The sequence below is a fragment of the Etheostoma cragini genome, chromosome 9 (assembly GCF_013103735.1).
Source record: "Etheostoma cragini isolate CJK2018 chromosome 9, CSU_Ecrag_1.0, whole genome shotgun sequence".
In the NCBI taxonomy this organism is placed as follows: Eukaryota; Metazoa; Chordata; class Actinopteri; order Perciformes; family Percidae; genus Etheostoma; species Etheostoma cragini.
Window position 1 is genome coordinate 7,139,754 of NC_048415.1, and position 25,164 is coordinate 7,164,917.

General features: G+C 39.1%; 1 protein-coding gene across 3 annotated transcripts in view; it reads left to right on the forward strand.

The window, feature by feature from the left end:
- Positions 1 to 25,081, forward strand: part of lepr (leptin receptor) — a 34,155-nt gene extending 9,074 nt beyond the window's left edge. Inside the window, exons 1-22 of one of the 3 annotated variants that reach the window (XM_034881082.1) lie at positions 2,687 to 2,697; positions 3,274 to 3,430; positions 4,130 to 4,187; positions 5,276 to 5,328; positions 6,564 to 6,788; positions 9,374 to 9,503; positions 10,163 to 10,353; positions 12,075 to 12,223; positions 13,326 to 13,467; positions 15,820 to 15,980; positions 16,131 to 16,236; positions 16,557 to 16,656; positions 17,261 to 17,478; positions 18,104 to 18,249; positions 18,875 to 19,028; positions 20,000 to 20,082; positions 20,172 to 20,385; positions 21,962 to 22,168; positions 22,267 to 22,350; positions 22,482 to 22,575; positions 23,008 to 23,083; positions 23,441 to 25,081. In XM_034881082.1, coding sequence (XP_034736973.1) covers positions 4,174 to 4,187; positions 5,276 to 5,328; positions 6,564 to 6,788; positions 9,374 to 9,503; positions 10,163 to 10,353; positions 12,075 to 12,223; positions 13,326 to 13,467; positions 15,820 to 15,980; positions 16,131 to 16,236; positions 16,557 to 16,656; positions 17,261 to 17,478; positions 18,104 to 18,249; positions 18,875 to 19,028; positions 20,000 to 20,082; positions 20,172 to 20,385; positions 21,962 to 22,168; positions 22,267 to 22,350; positions 22,482 to 22,575; positions 23,008 to 23,083; positions 23,441 to 24,385 — 3,492 coding nt within the window. In that variant the 5' untranslated portion in view covers positions 2,687 to 2,697; positions 3,274 to 3,430; positions 4,130 to 4,173 and the 3' untranslated portion in view covers positions 24,386 to 25,081. Of the gene's footprint in view, positions 1 to 2,686; positions 2,698 to 3,083; positions 3,431 to 4,129; positions 4,188 to 5,275; positions 5,329 to 6,563; positions 6,789 to 9,373; positions 9,504 to 10,162; positions 10,354 to 12,074; positions 12,224 to 13,325; positions 13,468 to 15,819; positions 15,981 to 16,130; positions 16,237 to 16,556; positions 16,657 to 17,260; positions 17,479 to 18,103; positions 18,250 to 18,874; positions 19,029 to 19,999; positions 20,083 to 20,171; positions 20,386 to 21,961; positions 22,169 to 22,266; positions 22,351 to 22,481; positions 22,576 to 23,007; positions 23,084 to 23,440 lie in introns of those variants that run through there. The other 2 variants (XM_034881081.1, XM_034881084.1) reach the window with 2 other exon arrangements.
- The last annotated feature ends 83 nt before the right edge of the window (positions 25,082 to 25,164 follow it).

Genomic DNA, 25,164 nt, shown 5'->3' on the forward strand with positions numbered 1-25,164 from the left:
ACCCTAACTTTGACAATAACTGCTCTATGCCTAACCTTAACCTAACCTCAGCCGGGTCATATTTCTAACCTGTGCAGCATAACGGCTTTGTGGTCAGCACTGTTGCCACCCAGCCTGAAGGTCATGGGTCTAAATCTGGCATCCATCTGTGTCTTTTGATGAGTTTGAATGCTTTCTGTCTGGGTTTCCTCCAGTCTTATCTCACAGTCCAATCTAAATTGTCCATAAGTGTTAGATAAAGTACAGTGTCTTTGTCTGTCTGTATACATTAGGCCTGTTTTGGCCTGGCAACCTTTCCAGAGTGTCCCCTGCTTCTCAGCCACTATGCAATGTAAAAATTGGATCGATACTTTGAGACCCTAAAATCAAGTCTAGCCCTAAAATAAATGGTTAACCATGTGGGGACAGGAGTTTTGTCCCCACAATGTAGTGGATTACGAAGAATCCAATGACAGCATACCAATAACGCAGAAAGTGTAACTAAAGGTGCGGAATTGTAAATGTACACCTCAGCTTAATTAGAATTCACACCTACGGACAGCCCAGCCATTAGCTTGCCGTCATAATATTCACTTATTCTAAAGATCACTGTGGCTAACACACCAGTAATTCTTTTACGTAAGTCCACAAATCTAATATGTCTAACAGCAAGGGATTCACTGCTGTGGTTAAATTACATTTGATGTCATTATTTACACAGTGACCACTTGTGCAGACCCCAGTTCTGGGTACACACATGCAGACAGCTATTGACAGTAACAAGCAACCAAATGTGTTGGGGACATTTCATTGAGCCTTTTTGTATTGATCTGTGGGAGAAGAAACAGAGCAGGTACACCGTGCAAAACATTCAGACTAAGAGTAAAGAGTAGTAAACAAGCATTGTACTTGTAATGATTCTTTCTTGTGAAAATAAATATGCGTTAGTCAGTTTGTAGTGCTGCAATTGTTAATTACAACTGTAACTAGAATTTGTAATACTTTGAAAGTACGGCCATTGATGTTTTTATAGAGCTGTTATTTTTTACTCTGAGGAAATTGATTTAAAATTAAGCATTACCCTATTTATACTCATTTCTAAATTGACTCACATTGACTCTGATCTTACCGACAATAACAGGTATTATCTGTCGTCCAAGGACATGATTCATCTAAAATGCAATGTTCTCTCACCTCTGTTTATGTATGGCTATATGCAACACCATATATGGACACCATGGCCATTACTAATGTGCCATAGAAGTTAAAAGTATTGGGAAAGTATATATGTGACGCACAAACATGCATATTTCAGGCCACATCTCCTAGGAAACAAAGTAATTTACGATTCACTCTTCTACGTAGAGTTCCTCGTACACAGACATACTTTCCATTCAAATAACAAGGATAACAAGGAAGGCCTGTTTGCATTTGGAAAAGTAGGTTGACCCACTGTAGGTGTGCCCAAGGATCCATATTTGGATGGAGACTTTTTCCAGGATTAAAACAATTGGCTTATTAAGAGCATTTTTTTTAAAGTAAGAAAGAAGTTGACTGAAGAAGTAAGAAGTTGACTGTCAGCAGTAGCTTGCGGATTACTTTACTGTTTGCACCTGTGTAGGCATTTTACTGAAGTCTGAAGTCTGTTGACTACTCTTTTGTAGGAAAATAAATAGAAATGTTTGTATGACTGATATTTGGAACATCTGTGAGGCAGAAGTTGCTTTTAACTGACTAATGTAATTCTGTATAATACAGTCCAAAGAATAAAGTATTCTTTGGAGTGAGAGATACAGAAAGCAAAAGGGAGTAATCGGAGGAAGACAGAAACCTTGGGGAGTTTAAATCATCTTTGTGTTGCCAGCAGTCTACTTGTCATCACATACAGCTGATGGCAACTCCAAATACCATTGTAAACTGAAGGATAAGTAAATGGCACATTTCTATTTTTTGAGAAATGATTTGCCCTTTAGCCACATGTATTATTTGACAAAATACACCATGTCAAATTTCGAAATATTGTTGTGAATCCCAGAAATAATGCAAAATGACCTTTTTAGCTCTGTCTTGTGTCATGGGAATGATAAACTAAAATAAATATGAACGAAAATAGGATTATCTCGTGAGGAAAAGGACGCCCACCTCAGATTCATGTGAACACACACTAACTTATTTATTTATTTTATATGCTACTTGGGAATCGTAAATCAATGAAAACAGGAAGTTGCTAGTCCACAGAGATATTTGACATACTGTATGTACAGCGCTACATTGTTTGCTAGTCCCTTGGTGACAGCTGACAACAAAGCCAGCTAAAGGTGGGATGTTTATGAGATATGACAAAAAGTGAAGAAAAAAAACAACAAATACATATTTTTTACACATTTAAATTGCCCATAGGTTTGAATCTGTGTTTTATCATTGCCCTGTTTAAGCCCTGTGATGGACTGGCAACCAGTGTATATGCATACACTTGCCTAGTGTTTGCTGGCATAAGCTCCACCACTCTGTGACCATGCTTAACAGACATTGGATGGATGGATGGATGGATGGATGGATGGATGGATGGATGCATGGTTGGATGCATGGATGGATGCATGGATGGATGGGGAAATACAATTACAATTACTCATTATGCTGTATAATGACATCTGTTATTATATTGTATTTATTTTGTTGCTATTACATAAGCAAAGCTGAATTTAAATGTTGTGTTTGGTCAATGCTGAGTAAAAGTTAACAATTATCTACACTGCTTGGTGTTTAATCCATCACAGTGCATCATAGTTTTTACGAAAATTAAAAGATTTAGCCAACATGTAGAATATTAATCTGCAAAATAACCAGCTATAGATGTTGGGTAAATGTAGCCTAATGAAGTAGCCTACAAGTAGCCTACCACATTACCTTCTGAAATGTTGGCAAGTGGACCACAGTGGGATATTGAAACACTCATGTGAAGTAGGTTACACGCTCTTTAAAATTGTACTAAGGTAGGCTATACTACTTGAGTAGATGCAGGCCTACGTTGTGTACGATCTCCACGTATTACTTTTGTTTTTTATCCCAAACAAATAATTGTTCCAAGAAGCCTACAACTGTGTATAACCGAAGTCGTAGGATTTCCGGATGTGTTCCTGAACGCATCACGGTTGGCAGGACGCAGTTGTGTCTGAACGGAGCCTCTCCCTCCTCTCCGTGCTTTCGCAGCTCCGGTGTTCAGGCTCAGTTCTTTAACCCGGGAGGCACAGCGACCTGGGTCTCGGGAAATAGCAGCGGCGCTTAGTTACTTAGGGAAAGTCCTCATCATTGTTGTCGGTCTTAGACTCAAACATGGACGGTAAACTCTGAAGAGCGTACACATCTTCTTCACTGAGGATTTTGGACGAACTCACCTGCCCAATCTAAACTAAACCTGGACACAAAACCAGACGAAACGTCCACGAGCGATGTAAGGACACACTCTCAATATTAGGCTACTCATTCTCACTTTATAACGCTTTTAATAACCACTTACGTTTTTGTCAATCCTCTCGTAACCTTTCTCTTTCACACAGACCGAGTCGTTGAATGACTCACCCACTGCCATCAAACTGATCAAGTTGAATGTTGTTTTTACTTCGGAGATAGGCTAGGCATACTTTGGGGTTTTCATGTCATTTTATTAATTGTTATAGTTTGGTCTTGTTTAAAACAGTTTGGTGTTGTTTAAAACAGTATTACTCTTGTGAAGAAATATGTGACTTTGTTCTATAAAAGGTGCTATGTTAAATAAATTTATTAGCAAAGGCTATTTAGCATACACTGTCAAATTAATAATAGACGTAGGCTATCACTGATTAGATAGCAAACTCTTAATTTCTTTCAGCCTCATCTGCCTCTGAGTCCTGCTTTTTAAGTCCACGTTTCTGTGCACAACTGTAATAGAAGGGGAGTGGAAGTTGCTCTTGTCAGTAAGATCTGAGTCTGAAATAGGGAAAGGACTCAGAAAGTCTTTTAATGCCACCTCCAGAAAATTTCCTGTTCCTAATCTTTTACTCTTATTTATTCCAATAACAGCACAGATCTCCAGTCATGCATAATTGAGTTGGATTATTCCTGAAAACCTCTCTCTCTCTCTCTCTCTCTCTCTCTCTCTCTCTCTCCACAGTGAGATTCTCAGCAGCCAAAGCCCACCAAGGTCATTCTCATGCTATGACCACTAACATGTAAGTATTGCAGTATGTAGATAGAGGTGGTCTTTGTGGATGCGGATGTTATTAAGTGTCAAAACAATTGCCTGAAATTGGTTTGGGAAGAAGGAAAATTACACTGGCATTGTCCTACCTCCAAAGGATAAATTAGAAAGTGCTTTGTTGAATTTGATAGGCTATAATTATAAATCCACACATATGCAAATATTGCATTATAATCAGATGAAGTACGTAATTGAATTAATCAGAAACAGGTTTACTGCCAAGTAGGTTTTCACATGGATGGAATTTGCCTTGGTGCAAGTTTGGTGCAAAACAGGAAACATAGGATGAGAAAAAAAAAAAATTGAAAGCAAAGTATTGCAACAGTCAAGAAACATAAATAGCATTTCAAATTTGAGATAAAAACAATAAGAGCTGAACAGTTTTGTGCAGGAACGTTCCAAATATTTTCCAAAGAATGTTTAAAGGTTCACAATGTGCATGTGAGCAGAGATCATTTGTAAAGTGTAGTGTCTATGGGGGTGGAGGGGGGGGGACAAAGAGTTTGAGTCCAGGTTTTGAAAAAGTCTCGCTTGTTTCGCAGGGACGTGATGGTACCAAGGGGGCCACTGTTTTAGGATGAACACACAACCAGGCTGAACATTAACATTAGTAGACGTCACACTCTACTTGGAGCTGTGAATCTGAAAAGCCGTTAGTGTGAACTGTCTTGTGTTGCAACCCTTCACAGCAAAGATGTATGTCCCATGATGAGTCATTACATCTCTAGAGAAGTTGCTACACCCGTTCTTTTTCGCTGTACTGTGCCACCTAAGATTCCTGGCACTGGGTTGTTCACAGTGGCACACATGCCTCCCATTACACTGGTTGTGGTGTAATCCTTGTCACATTTGGAGATGAGATCAGATTTTTTTTCTTTTCTTTTATATTAGTATGAAACATGCAGAGCTCCTCCCATTTTCAGCTCATTTTGAATGTATCACAGAGAGTATTTGCTAGAACACCTAAGATAAAAGATTAAAGACATTGCTAAAAACTAACGTCTACCACTTCCCTTGATACCTGACTCACTCCGTTTCTGTCTTCTGTGTTCTCTACAGGGTCCGGTCAGTGATGTTGGCAGTCCTGATCCACATAGTCCTAGTGTCTCATGGTAAGTTCCACCTTCAGCGCAACAGTTTTGACATCTCAACTTGTAGGATGATCTTCCACCTTGTATTCATTTTCTTTCTTATAAAAATGTGAATGTACAGCCATTTCACGTTTGAAGTAAGCAGATAACCTCCCCTTAGAAAAGTTTCTTCCACAAACAGCAATTAGTTGGCTAGTGATTAATCTTAGCCTCTAATTTAAATTGAATGCGTTGTGCTTGCCATATCATTTGTGAGGTGTTTTATTGGTTAAGTGGATTTCGTGAGGCTTTGGTCCTAGACAAAAATATTCTGACAATGTAAATATGGGTATAATTTTGGATGCTAAGAATGTGTACTAGAACACTGGCATTCCTAGATGGAATTTTTGGTCATAGTTTAATTGTAATATCAGCTAGGAACTGACATATTTATTTCCTGGTCACAATGTGTAGGTTTATATAATCTTCAGATACACAGAACGCAGCAGCCTCATTCCAGTGTTGACACTTGAGATGTATTGTGCTACGGTTGATAGATTTCCCATGTGGAGCTCATGGGGTAGGTTATCCTCTACCAGTTGTCAAACCGACATGATGACTTTCACCTGAGCTAAATCAATATCACCTCTTCTCTCATGCTCTCTTTCTGTTTTTGTAATTAAAGCCAACAGCTGCTGCTTGACTTTGAAATACAATAGTCCAAACATACTGGATGTCTCAGAAAGAGCCGTTGGTATTGCAGCAATTTTAGGGGAACAGAAACACAAATCAAAATCGCCGTCACCTAAACTTAACCTTATAATTTTTCCCACCAATCCTGCCATTTAGTACTTTTACGACTAACCATTCTATTGTCATTGTGCTTTTTTTTGTCCGTTTTTTTTAATCTTATGGATTGTCTTCTCTTCCCTTATTGCTTAACAATAACGGAATACATTGCATTGTATACAATGAATACATTGCTTAGTAAAGGCTTTAGAACACAAACTTAATTCTTCTAAAAATCCTCTAATGTGTTGCAGGCAGAAGTAACGCAGACTGAAACCTGTTGGCCTTTTAAACTGTACATAAGTACAAAGCAGCAACCAGTAGTTTCCATAAGAAACATTGTTTTTAGTGTAGATACAAGCAGACCAACGTAATGTAACTTGTCTGGTGCAGAAAAAGAACCACAAAACTGAAACTATAAAAACACCGTGAACATTCAGGGTTTTTTCCCTCTGCATGAGTTAATTTCTTTGCCTCTCTGTGAGCAGGTGCTCAGTCTTTGGAGCCGGAGGAGGGAGCCTCTCTCTACTCTCGTGCCCTGAACCTCCCATGGCAGGATAAGCTGTGCTGTGACTCACCTTCAGCCCACCTTACTGTGGAGGGAGACACGTATGCACTGGAGACAAACCGCTCGGAATCAAACCTCCTACACTCTCCCTTGTGCAGCTTCAGGAACTCAACAACCGAGTCACATCCTCGTGAGCCCTCTGGCGGTATGTGTTTTTTTTAACAGTGGTATGCAAAATGTTTTTTGGCAAAGAACTTCATTTAAAGCTATAGTTCATATTTTCTGACGCCCTCATGAGGAATTCTAAATAATGACAACAAAACTGTTGGCTCATCTACATAAAACAAATCTCTTGTGATAGCGCAGCCCCCCTCCTCCATGCAGTTGCTAGTAGCCAAGGAGAACAGGGGATTAAAAAAACATGGACTCTTCAGAAGAGATTGTTATCTTCACTCAAGTTTCTGCGTATGAAAGTCACCAGATGTCAAAATCTTCTGAACATAGCCATATTGAGAAATACAGAGAGAGTTTTGTGGAGCTGAGAGTCTTAATTAGCTTTGTAGCAACTCAATTGGCAATGGCTTAAATGTAACAAACGCTCATTAATATCAAAAGGTTACGCACTAAAGCTTTAACCCTGTCCTGCAATGCAAAACACTACTGGAGTTAAAGTTCAATCTAATGTATTTCCAACTGCAGCAATGTGACTGTTAAATACCAAACTGCAGCTACTTTGTTATTTTTGCACCTAATGAGCTGGAATATCTGGCAATTATCTCGACTCGCATGCAATGTGTCACCTCTGGGTCTCTTCCAGTGTTTTGATTTAGTGCATTTGCACACTTACATAAGTGTCTCCTAAAGACAACTAGAACACAGGCTTTAATTTATTTTTAATATTATGCATCAAGTTTGCAGGTTAGTCAGACCAGCTTGTGGCAAAGTCCCAAAATCTTAAGCTCATAAATTCAAAGATAATAATAATAATAATAATAATAATAATAATAATTTTTACTAAAATAGAAATAAATATAATCCTACAAAGAAAATTACAATTCTTGCCTGTGTTGAGAGAATAAGGATGAATGACAACCATGTTTGCTTTATGTACTGTTTCCCATACATAGACTAATTTGTGGTGATGCGCCACACAATCAACACTGCCACACTTTTGTGCATTTTGTTATTATTGTTATTTTTCAACGTTACAATGCCGCATTTCCTTTCCTTGCTCTCCACCGTCTCTCTGTCACTCTACACACACACACACACACACACACACACACACACACAAAGCCCCTCCCTTCCGTGCACCCCCTTCGTGACTTTTTTCCACAAAAGCAACTGGTGAGAAATCTGGTGACTTTCTGTAGAAAAGACAGCAACTTTCTGTGTAAAAATAAAATTAAAATAAAAGTCGCCAGCGAGTGGGCGAGGTATCTCTCCTGTGGCCGCCAAAACAGTCCCTTCTCTCTAATCTGTTTGATTGTTCGGCTTAAAATTTCCATATCTTTTGGTGTTAGGGTTAGATTGACACAACCACCAATGATTGCGTAACGACGTCACAAATATGCAAATGAGTGTGTGACCACCGCAATGGCATGAAACAGTGTTTTGATGAGCGGTTGTTATGTTTGTGATCTAGTCCACTGACGGTTTTGTGCAATTCCATGCTTGACTTCAGACAAGATGTACAGGACAAGCATCAGTCTTTGTCAGGTGGAATATGAGCATAACTGTCTGTTTACATTTAAGTGATGTACTTGTGATCCCAAGCAGCAACAGGGAAGCTGCTTGATCGGGCTGCTGCTCATCAGAACAAACAGCAGGGTTTGTGTGACAGAGCCTCGTAATTCCTCCTGCTGAGTCATCACTCGTCACTGAGAGACATGCCTCTAAAGATCACCCTGACAGGCTCATTACACTTTAATGGCTCTTTAGCCTGCAGCCCTCCTCCCAGCCTCCCAGAGTCTTGTGCTGTCAAGTCAGTCCAGCTCTCGAGGATTGCCTTTTAACAGCACAATGGAACCAAAGCAGCTGTTTCTTACCTCTTCTTATTATCCAGCAAATTGTTCATCACCACTGTTTTCAAGCAAGGAGAGAAAGTATAAAGGTTGTTGAGTTTAAAGAGCTTTGAGGGACCAATTCAAGTGAGTCATATTTATTAAATGCTCTCTTAATGTTGTTAGAGTGGAGGAGAAGAGGGAGGTAAGGTGATACTGAGACACAAGCGAGGTGAGGAGGATTTGTTTGTTTTCATCGATCTGTGAGGCGATGAAGAGGTGCTGTGACGCATTCAAATCAATGGTGATTAGCTGAGGCCTTCCAGCATTCTGTCTAGGCAAGGATGATTTAACAGAGAAGTTAAAGGACTTTCAGCAACTACAACGTCTTCAAGAAAGGTGTGGAGGGATGAGTATTGAATAAACTATGTGCAGGGTTAGTTGTGCTGTATATGAGTATGTGGATGAGTACTGGATGGATATACTGTGTGTGTATATATATATATATATATATACACACACACACACACACACACACACACTGAATGAAAAACCCTAACTTCAATGAATGATGATGAACAATTTACTCGGCTTTAAACTTTAAAAAAATGTTCTCCGCTGCCTTCGTGGCTACATTTCCAGGCAGGAGCCTCACCACCACATTGCTCATTGCAGCTATAATATTTCACTGTTCCCAGAATATGAAGCTAGGCCGTTTTCTAAGAAGCCTTAATTTGAAGGTCAGTTATCATCGTGCCACTAACATGCAATTCTGATTTCTCGTCAGGCACCTGTTTGAACTTACTGTGCAGAATTGATGAAAATTGGGGAAATTTAACATGTGACCTTCAGTCTCTCGGTCCACCATCTACCACCCTGGATCCTGGTCCTATGGCAGTTAGTTTACAGCGTCTGGTGTGAGTATGAAGCATCACCCTTTTATTACTTTGTTGTTGATTCTTTTGTGTGTGTGTGTGTGTGTGTGTTGGTGTGTAAAAGCTCCAACATTGTATTTTGTGGGATAGAGAGACCAATTCTCCACATACTTTATCTAACACACACTATTCTGAAACATTTGCACCAACTGCTGACAAAATGCTTTCACCTCAAGGTCCATTTATTAAGTGTTCTAGAGCTTTCAGTCATCTCACACAATCTTCATCGGTTAAAGTTACCCAGCTCTCATTACATCACAGATGTTCAGAGGCATCTCATCCATGCTGAGGAAGTTAATTATTTTAGACATTAAATATTTAGGTTTGATTACATGTTTACAATTATATTACATGTTTTAAAGTTAGATTATATTATAAAGTATGGGTTACACTTAACTTCAATCTATGTATCTACGTAAGAGTGACATGACACTGTATCATAAGCACTATAAACAGTCTTGAGTGTTTATTACATAACGCTTCTTTTAGTTCCTGTTGTAATTTGGTTAAAGTTATTGTTTGGGTTAAGGTTATGGTTAGGGCTCATGTGTCATTACTGTGTCATGGCAGTTTAATGTCACTCTTGTGTAGAAAACTTCAAGTAAAGTGTTACCAAAGCATGTTTTGTATCCATTTCTCAGTTCCCAGAAATATGACACAGAGCTGAAGGATGGGAATACTGCACCTGATAATCCTGTTGTCTGTGAGGCAGAGGATTTCTGTATGTGTTCAGTTGCTCTTGACACTACAGCAAGCTTTGTCATCATGGTAACTGTCAGCATCTCTGATGCCGTTGCTCCGCCGGTTCTTCTCAGGATTCCTGCCCGACCTGGTAAGAGATGGATTTTCTTTGTCTCATTCTTTGTTTTGTATTAGTTGTATTAGTTTGTATTAAGAATCAGTTGTGGAGAAGTTCAGAGATGGGAGATTTCTCTGCAGACTGTAGGTTTTTCAGCTGATAATGTAATGAATCCCTAAGGAGTGGTGTGCAATCCTTGTTTTTACTTAACTGGAACATTTGCGCTAGAGTTATGGCTGTGCTCTAGGGGTTGAATTTTGGGAAAAGTACAAAATTAGTGCTACCAGTGCTATTGAACCTAGAGCTAAGACAGATGTAAAACTGTATGCTAAGTCATTGACTTACTGAGAAAGGGATTTAACTTTCTAGTTAGGCTTATGTTATACAAGGAGTTTATATAGAAGTTAAAAATGATGGCATTATCACACTCACAACCTGGCATCCGAAAACTTGTCCTAATCAGTTTAACACCTGTGAAGCAATAGTAAATGTTTTATGATAATAATTGTTTGTTTACTATCATTAAGTCTTTAGAAAGTATATTTTATTATAAATTGGTTTGGTATTGAGAAAAGAAAATCTCCAGTAATTATACCAAAGCCCCTTGGAAAGCTGAAGTTTTTGAATGTAAAGTGAAGACCACACTTATCTGTTACTTTCTTTGGAGAATAAGGACACACTTTTAAAATTCATTACTTAAAGTAAGTCACTCAATTATTGGCATTGGAGCTCTGAGAAAAAATTCAGCCATGTACAAAGATGCTGCTGGGCTCATCAATGTTTAAAACACCAAACTTTTCCAATGTTCAGCTTCAAAGTGAAGCATCTGAACAGATTAGAAGAGAGAGTTTTATTCAGTGGTGTTAGGCAGACGTGACTCGAATAGCTAGAGCGTGTGTGTGTGTGTGTGCGTGTGCGTGTGTGTGTGCTTGTGCGCACGCGTCCATTGCTGTGAGATCTCCACAGTGATAGCAAAGAATTTTCCATGCCGTGTTTGTCCAACCGGACCTTTTGGTTAAACTGACAGAGCAGAACACAAACTTGAGTAGAAACATTGTGTTGTTTAAAACACTAGCGTTCCTCTTTAGTGCAACACTCTTCTAGGTTACAGTGTCAGTAGTAAAACCTTCATCCTTCTAAATGTTCTTCTTTTTCTGCTCTTAAAACAAAGCTGCCATGAGTTTTCTTTGAAAATCCAATGATTGGATGGAGTTCAGTCATAAATTTGCTTGTGAAATGTATATATATTCTAATATAGCGTTTATTTAAAATAAACAGTTAATTAGTTTGAGTTGTTGGCTTGCATGTCCAAGTTTGTAGCTCATAGTAAATATCTGTAAAGTAATGTATGTTATAAAACAAGTCTTATAATGCTTAATCACTCAAAATAGTTATTGTTCCAATACTTTTACACAGTTTGGCAAATTTGCATTAAGAAAGGATCTGTTAACCGTTCTTGTTTGCTCTGTGACCACAGATCTTCGCTGAAGATTGTGTATTCAAATTAGGTTATGACGTCACCTATAACATGAACCACTATTGGGAACTTTTCAGTCGGATGGCATTTTATGCGAACAGTAATTTGGTAATGTGTTAGGAACGTAGTCAATGTTGCTTCTCATTGAGTTACTTGTGCGTCTTTCCCCTGATGTGATTGTGATTGTTTCACGACTTCATCTGTCCTGTGGAATTAAAGGCCTAAAATTGCCACCAAAAAAATGTAGTTGTGAGACAATCTGCTCTTTTCCCTTCAGTGAAACCACATCCTCCAGTCAACCTGTCACATATCCAGACCATTGAGGCAGAACTAATTCTACAATGGGACGACCCGCCAGACTATGATACCGGTCCACTGAGATACGAAGTCCGACACACTTCCAATACCACTCATCCGGCCTGGCAGGTAACACTACCATTCATAAGATATTAGTGTGGTACCTTGTAAAAGTTTGCCACTGACCCCACTGGAAGTCATGGGATCTGATTATATAAAATAAATGTACCACTATATGATAAGGTACCTTCTATAAAGGGTCATTAACTGTCAAACTGTCATTAAGGACTTTACTGGGGGTAATAGGTAAATTAAAATGTATTAATAGTAACATTTTCAAGATGTAAAATATGTCTCTGAGTTGTGTTTTTTTTCTTTTCTATTTGATAATGATGCAGGTTAAGAAACCATTAATAAATACTCGTGGCCATCTAGTCTGCAGCTGTGTATGTCAAGTCATTATTTTGCTTTATCCATCAAGTCTGCAGTTATAAATCATAATAAATGGATTTTTATCCAAGTGTAAAACTTGTAAAACACTTAAAACACTTAGAGGGATTTTTTTGGTATTTTAATGTCTTAAAGGAGATTATTATAAGATTATTATAAGAAGGTATAGTGCATTTTACTATGATGTTATAGAGAAACCCACACACACACACAAGAATACACACACACTTACTGTATTTGCTTTTCACCGTAGCAGTGCTGCTTTTATCCAGCACAAATTTCCAACTCATGTGCTTTAGTGATTTAGTGCGACTTGCTCACAGTCAGTTCGTTTGTAATAGCCTCATACAGTGTACTTAGCATTCAACATTGCACTCAGTGTTCAGCAGAGGCTACATGATTCACCCAGGGTTCAGACTTTAGACCTTCTGTTGAAGGATGGGGGAAAAAAAGATCTTTTAATTTATTTTCAGCTAGTTTTGGCCCTTTTTAGTATCTACCTTTAGGCTCATGTATAAAACACTCCTATGATTAAAAAAAAAAAAAAGAAAAGAATTTTAATGTTAAAAAATTGCCAAAGTTTTTATGTGGCTACACACACCGTCCATTTCTATTGGTTAAATGTTTTGTGACCATTACAGTTGATCCAAGACATCAGACAGCAACCACAGTCATGATTGCTATGATGAATTTGATTCAGTCATTGTTCACATAAGAACACACAAACCTATCATGGAGTCAGCATTTTGTGTTTTTTGAATCCCCTCTCTACTGCCTCCAGGTGGTATCGGCTCCTGGAGAGCCCAGGTTGTTTCTGGAGCTCAAACCCAGATTGAACTACATCACCCAGGTTCGCTGCTCCGGCCTGGAGAAGCCTCCTCTGTGGAGCGAATGGAGTGAACCTTACCGCATCCACCTGGACGGTAAGAACTGTTCCCTTCCAACTGTTTATATAGTGACATACAAGAAGATATTTTGTTCTTTTTACTCAGACTTTGTTCAAGCTAAAAGATGTTTGCCTCTGTTTTTCCCCCTCTAATGTAAATGTGTCACTCTGTAAAACTCTGCACTGTTTATTCAACAGGGGGTCAATGACTCCCTGGGGATTCGTGGAAGTACTGCAAAACATTCGCTTCATTTTGCATAAAATAAGTGACACAGAAATAGTGTATAGCTGTGTTATTGGCTCAAAAGATGTCGGGTCTGTCCAACACTTCAGTCCAGAGTGAACTATCTCTACTACTGAATGGATTGCCCTGAAATTCTGTACAAACATTCACGTCATATCATCAGGTCAAAATTTGGATGTGAGCCTCAACATCTTTTAGGTTGGTTTGGTGAGACCATTTTTGGTGATACCATTGAACAGTTGCAGCTATATATATATATATATATATATATATATATATATATATATATGTGTGTGTGTGTATGTATGTGTATACATGTGTGTGTATATATATATATATGTGTGTGTGTGTGTGTGTATGTATGTGTATACATGTGTGTGTGTATATATATATATATATATATATATATATGCTTATTTTAAAGCTGGAGGCATTTTACCGCCTGCTGTGTGTAAGGTACACAAATTCTCGCAAAATGTTTACAATAAAACTTATTTACAATAAAACCGCCTTAAATATTGCATGTTGTCTGCTGTGTTTATTTATAAGATGTCCTTTTTTATTTATTTGATTTAACAATGACAAAACATCCACCTAAAATGTAAACAATACTTATTACATAATAACTATTTTCCTCTTTTCTTTTCAATTTAGTTTCTTAATAAAATAGCAATTGTCCACAAATCCGGAAACAAAAATGACATTAAAAGGAAAAATACTCTCAATTTACTGCTGTTGTTTTCAAACTCGATTGGTGAACTGAATGAAAAGGTAATTTGGTTATTTGATCACCCTAAAACCAGGGAGTGAAATGTCATAATTTCCCCTTTTTGCAATGACCACTTTAAACCTGTCCTGATGGCTGCAGTTCAACATTCATCACTGACTGTGTTGGATTCAAATGACTGACCTCAATTATCTTTCAAGTAGATTTATGTCAATGATAAACTATTAAAATTGAGGTATTGAGTCCACCTCATTGGCTATTAATGAGGAACTCATTCCAATGTGGTCGACGCCATTAGACTGTGAGCCAAAGGTTGTTCTCAAGGCTACAAATCACGCATCATGACCATAGACTGTATACAACTAGATTATGACACTAAAATAAGGAAAATTTCACAAACAGCAAAAAGCTGAACATGAAGCAGCCATCCATTGAAATGATGAAACTGAGATTTGAGTAATAAAAGCGAGAATTGTTTGCACACTCTAAATAATTAATTTACTCAGATTATGAATAGCTCCTTTTGGCTGGTTGCTAGTTTGTTTTCTGCAACAACATACTGAGAATTACATTGTAAATATCAGCCTGAGGGCTTAAAAACACAACAGACCTTTTGAGTATTGGGCAGTACTTTGTGGTGTCATTGGATCTCTGTGCATACTTGCTTTTACAAATCTTTACAAATGGTTGCTCTCGTACTACATAACAGGAGGAAACTAAACTTGAGTCTGGTAGAAAAATGTGTCCGTGTGTCATCGGGTTTAAAGTTTGTAAGACTCAACAACTCTGAGTCATCTCACCCAAACAAGCTTAAAAAACTAATTGCAAATCAAATGACGACAGGCTTCCAACACAGCAAAGTAAATGAATGACTCTTGGAAGTTTTGTGTGTATCAGCAGTAAAAAATAAGTTTGAATAATAATGAGACATGAAGCGGTATTCTTTTGTTGAGCTCCTCACCTGCAGAGGGATGAGTTACTTTACTTTTGTTTTTCTTTTGACTCCACGCAGATGTTTTGGATGGCTGAATCTGAGGAGGTGGTTTAGATGACAGCCCTCAAACCTATTTCTCATTTCAGACAATGTACCCCTCAAAGAAAAAATGTATTATAAAATCCCCCAAAAAGTGTTTTTGTGTTTTGTAAAAAGTCACCATGGAAACTGTGCGTGAATAAGAATGAGCCAGGCATCTGTTATACTGAAGGTCTTTGTTTTATTCTCCTTTTTATTACTTTTTTCCTAAAATTTCTTCATTCCTGGAAGGTGCTTATATACATATAAATTGTATAAATAAAATAATATGTAGAATTTTTTGCAATATTGAGACTTCTATGAGAATTATAAAAAGAGAAAGAGAGACACTGGTAAGTTTTGTAAAGAAATCAAACCTTATCATGATGTTTTTGTGTGTGTGCAGAGGTGAGCTACATCCCTGAGGAAGTGGTGGCGCGACCGGGTGAGAACGTAACGGTGTATTGCGTGTTCAACGACCACAGCATCAACGCCAGCATGGCCATGTGGGTGCTCAACTTCCAACAGCAGCTTCATCCCAGTCAGTACCACGCATTTAACCAATGGGTAAGACAAAAAAAACTCTCCTCCTTCCAGGGCTTTTGTGTGTCTTGGGAACATTTCCAACATGTTTTGTTGATTTCCCTGTGTTTTTCTTAGGAAAGTACGGTCTACCTAATTTAATTAATAGATCTGGCTTTCCCGTTCCCTAACCAGGTCAGCCAGATCACATTGCGTCCTTCAGAGACTCGGTACGACCTGTACGACCTGCTGCGGTGCACTCAGGAGTGGACCATCCCATACAGCCAGATCTATGTAGAAGGTGAGGTTTTTTCCACTAATAATGGCAAAGCTAAATGTTACAGAGAAAAGGAAACCATCATCATGCATCATTTATTTACAGTATAAAACACGGATGAGCTAATTCTGAAGGGAAAGTCAGACATCAGCATTCCACCTCTGATGTGTTAAAGTTCCTGTAAGTCCCTCACTTTTCCACGGCAGTGGACAAAGACAGGAAAGAGAGAGGAGGAGCAACAGCACAATAATATGAACCAAAAATAATCTGAGTGCACAAAGGCAATCTCAGGTGAAGTTTGTTATTGTGACCTAAATGTGAGTGTTTCTTCCTGCATATTTTAGGAGCCTCTATCGACATAAGCTGTGAAACCAATGGTAATATTGATGCAATGAAGTGCAGCTGGAACAACACAAAGTGGAGTAAACATGAATTCAGATCCAGGTAAAGCGTCAATTTACATTTCACAGTAGCTGTCTACTTTTAGTGTGTCAGGATTTTTCTACAAGATGTGGCATTGTTTATGAAACCTCACAACTGGTATTTGCTAGATCAGATCCACTAGATGTGTCAACATAAAGGACGTGCCTCTTGGCCCGCCTTATTCTGCCTCTGATTGGCTTACCCTGGTATTCTTACCCCAACCAATCCCCACTTCTCATGCCTGAACCTAACTACGTCGATCATTCTAGCAGATCCGATCCGAACCCTCCCAGGAAATAGTTGTGTGCAGTGATACCAGGAGGTTTATTTCATCGGGACTTCTGACCTCAATAGAAAGCCTCTACACTCTTAAAACCACAGCAACAGTGATGACGTACAGACTGATAACACGGGCAAAATATATGATGTATATATGATGGATACAGTATATATGATATAAATGATGCTCGAAACTACAAAATATAAGACTTAGGCTGTCAGAAACCGGAATTATTCTTAATTTTTGAACCTGAGCTTCTATTGGCATTTGAGCTGTATTAATCAGATTATATAAAAGTAACATTACAAAATTCAAGATCTTCATTTATTCATTTATTCACGCCAGGTGGGCTGACCTGCCATGCGATAGGATGGAGGAGAGGGAACGAGCGGGTGTGAAAGTGGGGGAGACGGGGCCCGCTTGCGTGCTGGACAGGTCCAAGCAGAAAACTTACTGCACCATCCAGCCTTTGAGGATGAACTGCTACAAGCTGTGGCTTGAGTTGCCATCCCCACTGGGCCCCGTCAGGTCTAAACCCATCTACCTGTCGCCCATAGATCATGGTGAGAAAGATACCTGGAACATACCCAAACAGAACGGAAAAGTGACAGAAAAGTAGATTCAAAGTGTAAAAAGATTAAGTCACACTCCACAGCATTCTTATTAAGTAACTTATTGATACATTGACTCAAGCCATTTGAATATTAATTAAATCTGTCACGTACAGTAGGTTGAAAAGGGCATCTTGTCCATCAATAGTGTTGCTTATTGTCATGACATGTCATGGAAGTTATTATAACTTCATGTGTTTTTAAAAGAAAATAGCATGTGAAAATATATGTAAAGAATAGTAATTTCCTCTTGTTTAGTTTAGCTGTTATCAAAAATCTGCGATATCTAAATGGCATATTTTGAAAATTGTATTTTTTTTAAATCAGATTTGAAGGCAAATGGATGTTGAACTTTACAGGAAACCCTTGCTCTATTATATATTCATAGGAAAAGAGTTTGATGTTTGAAGACGAACTTGAGGTTAAAGTAGGGAATATCTTTGCTCACAAAGAAAAACTGAAAACAGCTTTACACAAGATTGTTGATGTTTTTTCCATTCCCTATGATCATGTTTATCAGATGTTTTACTACTGTATGAGACAAACTCACGCTTCCTCCATGCTATTTCCCCTGCAGTGAAACCCCACGCACCCACTAATGTAAAGGCAGTGAGCCAAATCAATGGAGTCCTGTATGTTACATGGGAGCCTCCGTGTCTGCCAACCGAAGGGCTCCAGTGTCAGTTTCAGTACCACTCAACCTCAGCTGTGAGAGAGTGGAAGGTGAGCTGCTCTGTCAAACTCTTTACCGACCACAGGCTTTGATAGAACGTTTGGCTAAGTGGCGCTGTGGTCGGCATTTAATCTTGAGGAGATTAATAGACAATAGCCCTTCAGACTATTGCAAACCGTCTGAATATCAACTTGTATGTAATTATTGTATTTGGTGGCAAACTGGATGATTACCACTGACCGCTTCCAACTCCCTACTGTTCATTAACTGTTATTTTATTCTACAAAGCGGCATTATTTACATTGATAATCTTCTAGGAAAGATGTTTATCTATTAACAACAAACACATTAAAGGTTATTCCTGGACTCCAGCACTCCGCTGGTAAACAAGTCTCATGTCTCATGAAATGCCACCGAATGCTTTGACATGGAATCCACTGGTCAGTTTGCCATGATCTGATAGGAGCTGCGGTTCTTATTGAAAAATTCTCTGGAAAATTGGATCATCATATCAATATGATGAGAAAGATGAGGAAGAGGAAGGAAGAGTTTTTTCTCTTTCTTTGGGTAAATTGATAGAAGGATGAAACAATGTATACTGCACAGATCAGATATTTTCCATTTCCTTTATCTAAAATGAACACTAAGTAACTGGGAACAATGTCTTGCCTGTAGGTCCAAAGTCCAGTGCGGGTGCGCTGGGCAAAGGCTGCAGTGTCGGTCGTGTGCCGGGAGTATGTGGTCCAAGTACGCTGCATGCACACCAACGGTAAAGGCTACTGGAGCGAATGGAGCGATTCGGTCTACTCAACGCCTCAGAACAGCAGAGGTACAGGAGGGCGTCATTACTTTCAAGCTATAGTGCGTAGTTTCTGTTGCCCCCATGACGTATTCTAAGTAATGACAACAACACTGTTACATGCACATGACACAAGCCTTCCGTAATTGCGCACTTGCCCCCATCCCCATCCCTTCCCCTCCTCCACACAGTTGCTAGTAGCCAAGGAAAACACAGATGATTAAAAAACATGAAGAACTCTTCAGAAGAGGTAATTATCTTCACTCGAAAGGCGCAGGAAGGTTGCCGGACAACAACAATTTCTAACATTGCCATGCTGAGAAATACAGAGAGTGTTTTGTGAAGCTCATAGTCTTAATAATCTTTGTAGCAACTCATTTGGCAATGGCTTTAATGTTACGGACGTTCATTATTAAAAAAAATGTTAAGCTCTGAAGCGTTCACTCTTGATGCTCAATGTGGTCGTTATATAATATCTGACCTTCAGATTTTAGCGCTAATTAAGACTGCTCAATAAATAATTTTTTTATCGTCATCGCAATATCAACTGGCGCAATATACATATCGCAAAAGGCTGCGACATATGGCGAAAGACACTTTTCTGTGTTAGTTGAAAGAAAATATCAGTAGAAAACTGCACTTTATAATGTAACTGTCATTCTTTTTTAGTGCCTTTTATATTCAAAACCATGTTGAATTTGTTCAATAAAAGAATGTTGGCAATGATTTCCTTTCATTTGTTTTAAACTCAAGAAGCAATTTGTTGTATCTTAGCAGAACACTGAAAGTGGCAAAAATGCAGAACTGAGTACACTTTAATATCTGTTTATCTGTCGCGAGGAATATCATTATTGCAATATTCAACAATCATATTGCATATTTTCCTTTTATTGTGCAGCCCCAGTGCTAATTGAAGATGGTTAAGTAAATACACGTCATACCACTAACACAGAGGTAAAAGCTGTAATGTGATCTAAATCTCTGTCTCCCCCACCTCCCAGCTCCAGAGCGTGGCCCTGATTTCTGGAGAATCCTTCAAGATGCTCCATACAGAAACCGGACTAATGTCACTCTGCTATTAGAGGTACATTTACTAAACATGTTCAGGCTTGTAATTTATACATAACTACATATAATAAAAATGTTGATTTTCCTTCTTTTTTTCCCCTGCAGCATCTGCAAATATCAGGGCGCTCGTACTGTGTTGATGGATTTATAGTCCAGTACAAGGCCTTGAGTGGCTCTGTGGTAAGGGAGAAGATCGGGCGGGTGTCATCCTACACCTTTGAGTGGAACCTGTTGCCCCAAACTGTGACTGTGGAGGCCTACAATAATATGGGAAGGTCCACTAACAACATCAACATGACACTGGAGATACAGCCCAAACGTGAGTGAGCTGAAGATATGTTTTATCTATACATTTTTTGAAGTGTTGACAGAAAGTTATGTAGTCATTTTCTCGTTTGCACAAACACTGAGGCCCATATTACATTATGCAGCAACAATACTGTATGTCCTCTTCAAAGACTACATCTGCAGTAATCTTACATTTTAAGGATAGCTACAATCATAGAGGGAACAGCGTGTTTGTGGCCCATGACCAATAACAAGTTAACAAAACATAAATCCTCAATCATTTGTCGATCATCATTTAAAGTCATTTATCAAACAAAAATGCCAAGCATTTGTTGCTTGTGAGGTTTTGCAAATTCTCTCTAAAAAAACATCTTAGAAAAAACTTCAAAACAACTCAGGAGTTGTCTAAAGTTGTGAATATAACGAAGACTAATCTAAAATAACTTACACCAAGATTCCAGCAGTCAGGAGAAAGAGAGCAAACTGTTTCATTTAAATTCTACACATGCTGTTCTGTTCCAGTAAAGATGTGAAAGCTGTGGCTGAGTTGAAAAGGGTTTACAGTTTTATAACATTGGGAAAGATAGGTCTACACAAGTGAGGTTAAGATCAGTCAGATTCATAGTCAGTACTTTAATTACAGACGGAGGCACACATGTACTAGAAAGAAAATAACAAGGTCCCAGTAATATTTTTCTTTCTTTTCAAACTGTGTGAAAGATGGCAATACTGAAAAAGGTTACCTTGGTTATTATGTTTTAGGTTGCTGGGCAAAAGAAAGAGACATTACTTCTAGATGATTTTTTTTATTATTATAAATTATTATTTAAACATATGTTTTGTCTGTTTTTTTTTCCCCTACAACCATGGCCTCATAACACAAGACAGAAATATGTAAGGATGTAAACAGACAACCATGAGGACATGACACTTACAACACGTGTTTCTGGAGAGCCTGGGAAAGCGCTGCTGCCATTAGCTTTAGTGTGGTCATTACTTTTTTAGCAGACATTTTGCCATGTTTGCGTGTGTGTGTGTGTGTGTGTTCCCATTAAAGCGCTCACTTACAGAATAAAAATGCTTTTCCATTTCAGTCATTAGTTTTATAGAAAAAAACATGTTTGTCAGACATTTTCCCATCTGTATTTTAAGAATATGTTTTCAGTGTTGTGAGCAGCTGAACAACTGACGTTGACATTTCAGGACCATACAGTAGCTAATGAATCACAATATTCTTAGCAAACCATTAAGTGACCTTTTGTATGGATCTGCATTAGTTTCTCTGTTGATTTACTCAGCTTTATCCGTCGTCACCAGTCTGTAAATAAAAAAAATCATGCTACTTAAAGTGTTAAATACATTTCTATATTAACAATAGATCACACATGTTAGATCGTTAAAATAGGGCCCTAAATGTGTTTTATATGTTAGAAACACTATTACTTGTAGGTACTCACAGTATACAGAAAAAAAGTGCAGACAAATAAATAATTATGGGTGTGAGGAGTCACAAAACAAGGGAAGATCTTTGGGCAGAATGGTGTTACACAATTGCTACCTACCTAATAGAATTGTATCCACTCAGTTTCCTCTTCTCTACTCTCCAGGCCACTGTGTGCATTCGTTCAGTGTGTTGGTTGTCAACAGCACCTGTGTGTCTCTGTCTTGGAGTCTGTTGGACAACAGCTATGTGCCTCTGTTCATGGTGGTCCAGTGGTCTCCCCAGAGGCAACGGGACTCTGATTATCACAATGGCAGGAGTGTAGAAACATGGGCCAGACTGCCCTACACTGACTCCCCTATCTATCTGAGAGGTAACAGTACCTCTTCTCTGTCTGCTCTTTTCATTATTTCATTTTTCAGTGTAAGAGTGAGTATATATACTCCAACAGAATTTAAATGTGTCATTTAGGTGATTTCTTAGGCTCCGAGGAGTGTGGCTTTTACTTGTACCCTGTGTTTCCTGATGGTGAAGGGGAGCCAATGTATGCCATAGGTATGCACCAGATTTTTGGCTATTGTATCAAAAACATATTACACGTTAAAGTGTTTAAGTCTGACACAATGCCAGCATGTTTTCTGGGTTATTAATCATAGGTCTGACGTGTATTTTTCCAACTGTTGCAGCCACCAGAGGAGACCCTGCAGCCTACATGATGCTGATCATCATCTCCTTCCTCTTCATCGTCTTGTTCGTCACCCTGATCCTCTACCAAAACCAGTAAGTGGCTCCGGTTTGGTGAAAAGATTCTGAATACATATTTACAGAAATTAAACTGTCACGAAACTTGCTGCACACAGAAAATCACCATGGATGTGGAGGTTGGGGGTGTTTTAATGCTACAACAGCAATATTTTATCTTATTAATCTTGTATCAGGTATTAACGGAACAGCATGAGTGTATAACAAATTATTTTTTTATCCAGACACCTGTAAGACATGATAAATGATGAAAGTCTCTGGGGTGCAGCCTAATTTAAGGAGCAGATTCACTGACCATGAAAAATTAGGAGTGTGACATTTAACAGGTCACAAAGGGTGTAATTACTCGTTAGCTGAAGGGAGAGAAGGAGAGAGGATGGGAGCGAGCGAGCAAGGGAAAAGCCTTTAGACAGAGAGATGAAACATAAATATCCGGTGCATATTTTTCAGGATGAAAAGGTTTGTGTGGAAGGATGTTCCCAACCCAAACAAGTGTTCCTGGGCCAAAGGACTAGATTTCAAACAGGTAAAAAAAAAAAAAATTACAATGACTCACAATCACTATGTGTACATGCATTAAGAAACTTATTTTATACACTGATGCCCTTGAATATGATTCATTTGCATGATGGTATCCAACGTTTGGCCCTTCATGTTAGAATGTGTTCTACTTTATGGCTGCACGTTTACTGTATTAATTGCTGTAGTCAAAGAAATGTACAAGCTCTATCTCTACATCTGTAGTAGTGTAAGTAGAGTTGTGCAGTTTGCCCCTTCTTAACCACTTATCATAATTGCAATCTCTGCTATGTCTTTTCTTGTTCATATGTTTTTATATATCCGCTCAAATTCTTAAAATATCTGTCTTTGCACATCTTTTTAGGCTGACACCTTTGACCACCTGTTCATACCTCGAGAGGGCCTTTCAGCCTGGCCCCTGCTGCTGCCATCCGAGAACATTTCCAAAGTCGTCATAGGGGACAAGATCAACCTCGCAGCTCTGACTACAGCTTTAGTCCAAGCCCCACTTGTGTCGCTAACTCCTGACCCAGCCACTGCCTTATCTATCTCTATTCCTTCAGGGTTTAACTCAGAGGTCAACCGAGACCAACCCATGGAGAGTGAGGTACTCCAAGGTAGAGCTTCCTTAGCCCTTAATCTGCATGCACCAACCAGTTCACTCCCAAGAATAGATCTGTTACCGCTAGTCGATCCTGCAGGAGACCAGCCTCCAGACGCCACTGAGAGCTCTGCTCAGTCTTCAGTCACATATGCGACTGTGCTGCTGTCTGGTCTGAAGCAGGAGGTGCAGCCCATTCATCTCCACTACAAGGATGGTAGCGGCAACAGCTCCAGCGACGAGGGCAATTTCTCTGCCAACAACTCAGACATTTCTGGATCTTTCCCATACGGCCTGTGGGAGCTGGATAGCTGCCGAGGCGGAGGGATAGACGACCCGCGGCGCTCCTGCTCCTACAACTCTGTGGAGGAGCTTTCTGAAACATCAGAGCAAGAAGAAGAACACAAGACGAGAGAAGGGAAGAACTTGTATTATCTAGGAATGAACTGTCCAGCGGAGGATGAGGAGAGCGAGGAAGACGAGGAGCAGAGAAAAGAGGAGACCAAAATTGGGCTGCTTAAAAATGTAGTTTTGAACTTAGAGGACTGTTCTGTGGAGTCGCACCCTTTGCTCGGCCCTGAGGACTCGAGCAAGCTGCTGTCAGCGGCAACACATAGCTTTTCTTTGCCATACCTTCCTCAGTTCAGAACGGCTCCGTCCACGAGGCAACTCACAGCTCAGCCACAAGACGGCAAACCCCAGCCGTGACTCTATACAGATTGCATTAAAATTAAATATGCACCTTTACATCCGTCGTGTCATCGCCAGCATCATGATTCAGCGTTTACCAAAATGGATTTGCATGCAGTGGATGTTGCTAAAAACTTTGAGAGTTGTGGAGCTAAAAAAAAACAGAAATCTACCTTGACTGCGTGATTGGGAATTGATATTAATCAATGCTGCTATTGTGTTCTCTGTGAGAAAAGACGTCAAGGGGGCACCGGCCACAGTTATGACCTTTCTTTCTTTCTTTATGGGGCTTTGAAACCCTGCTTCTACTGTGCCACACTGCTTCTCTGCACTCAGTTCCTGATGCAGGACTACCTGCTGAGTAAAAATGAACTCTTTTATTGGAGGTTAGGCTAGTAAAAAAATGTACAGTTCTCACAGAGAACAGCAGACAAACTCTAAGCAGTACTCTGGTAATCAGGAAGAGAGTAATGGAAGTTCTAGTCATCTTTTGGCCTTAAACATCCTAAACATACAGCATAATTCCCAGGTGGTTCCACATGTTGTGTGTGTACTGTACATCTACTCATCTGCTGCTTCCGTAATGTGACATGACTTTCATTCTCTGACGCTGAATCATTTCAACTGCATTTAAAGTGGAACATGTAAGAGGTTGAATTACCCATAATTTGGACAGTTTGGATTTTCCTATAAGCACATAAGACTGTGAAGTAAAAGCACTTAACACTAGAACTGCCATGACGGTCATTTTGACCGTTTTGAAATTTACATATGTAATAACTTTGCTGGATAAAAAA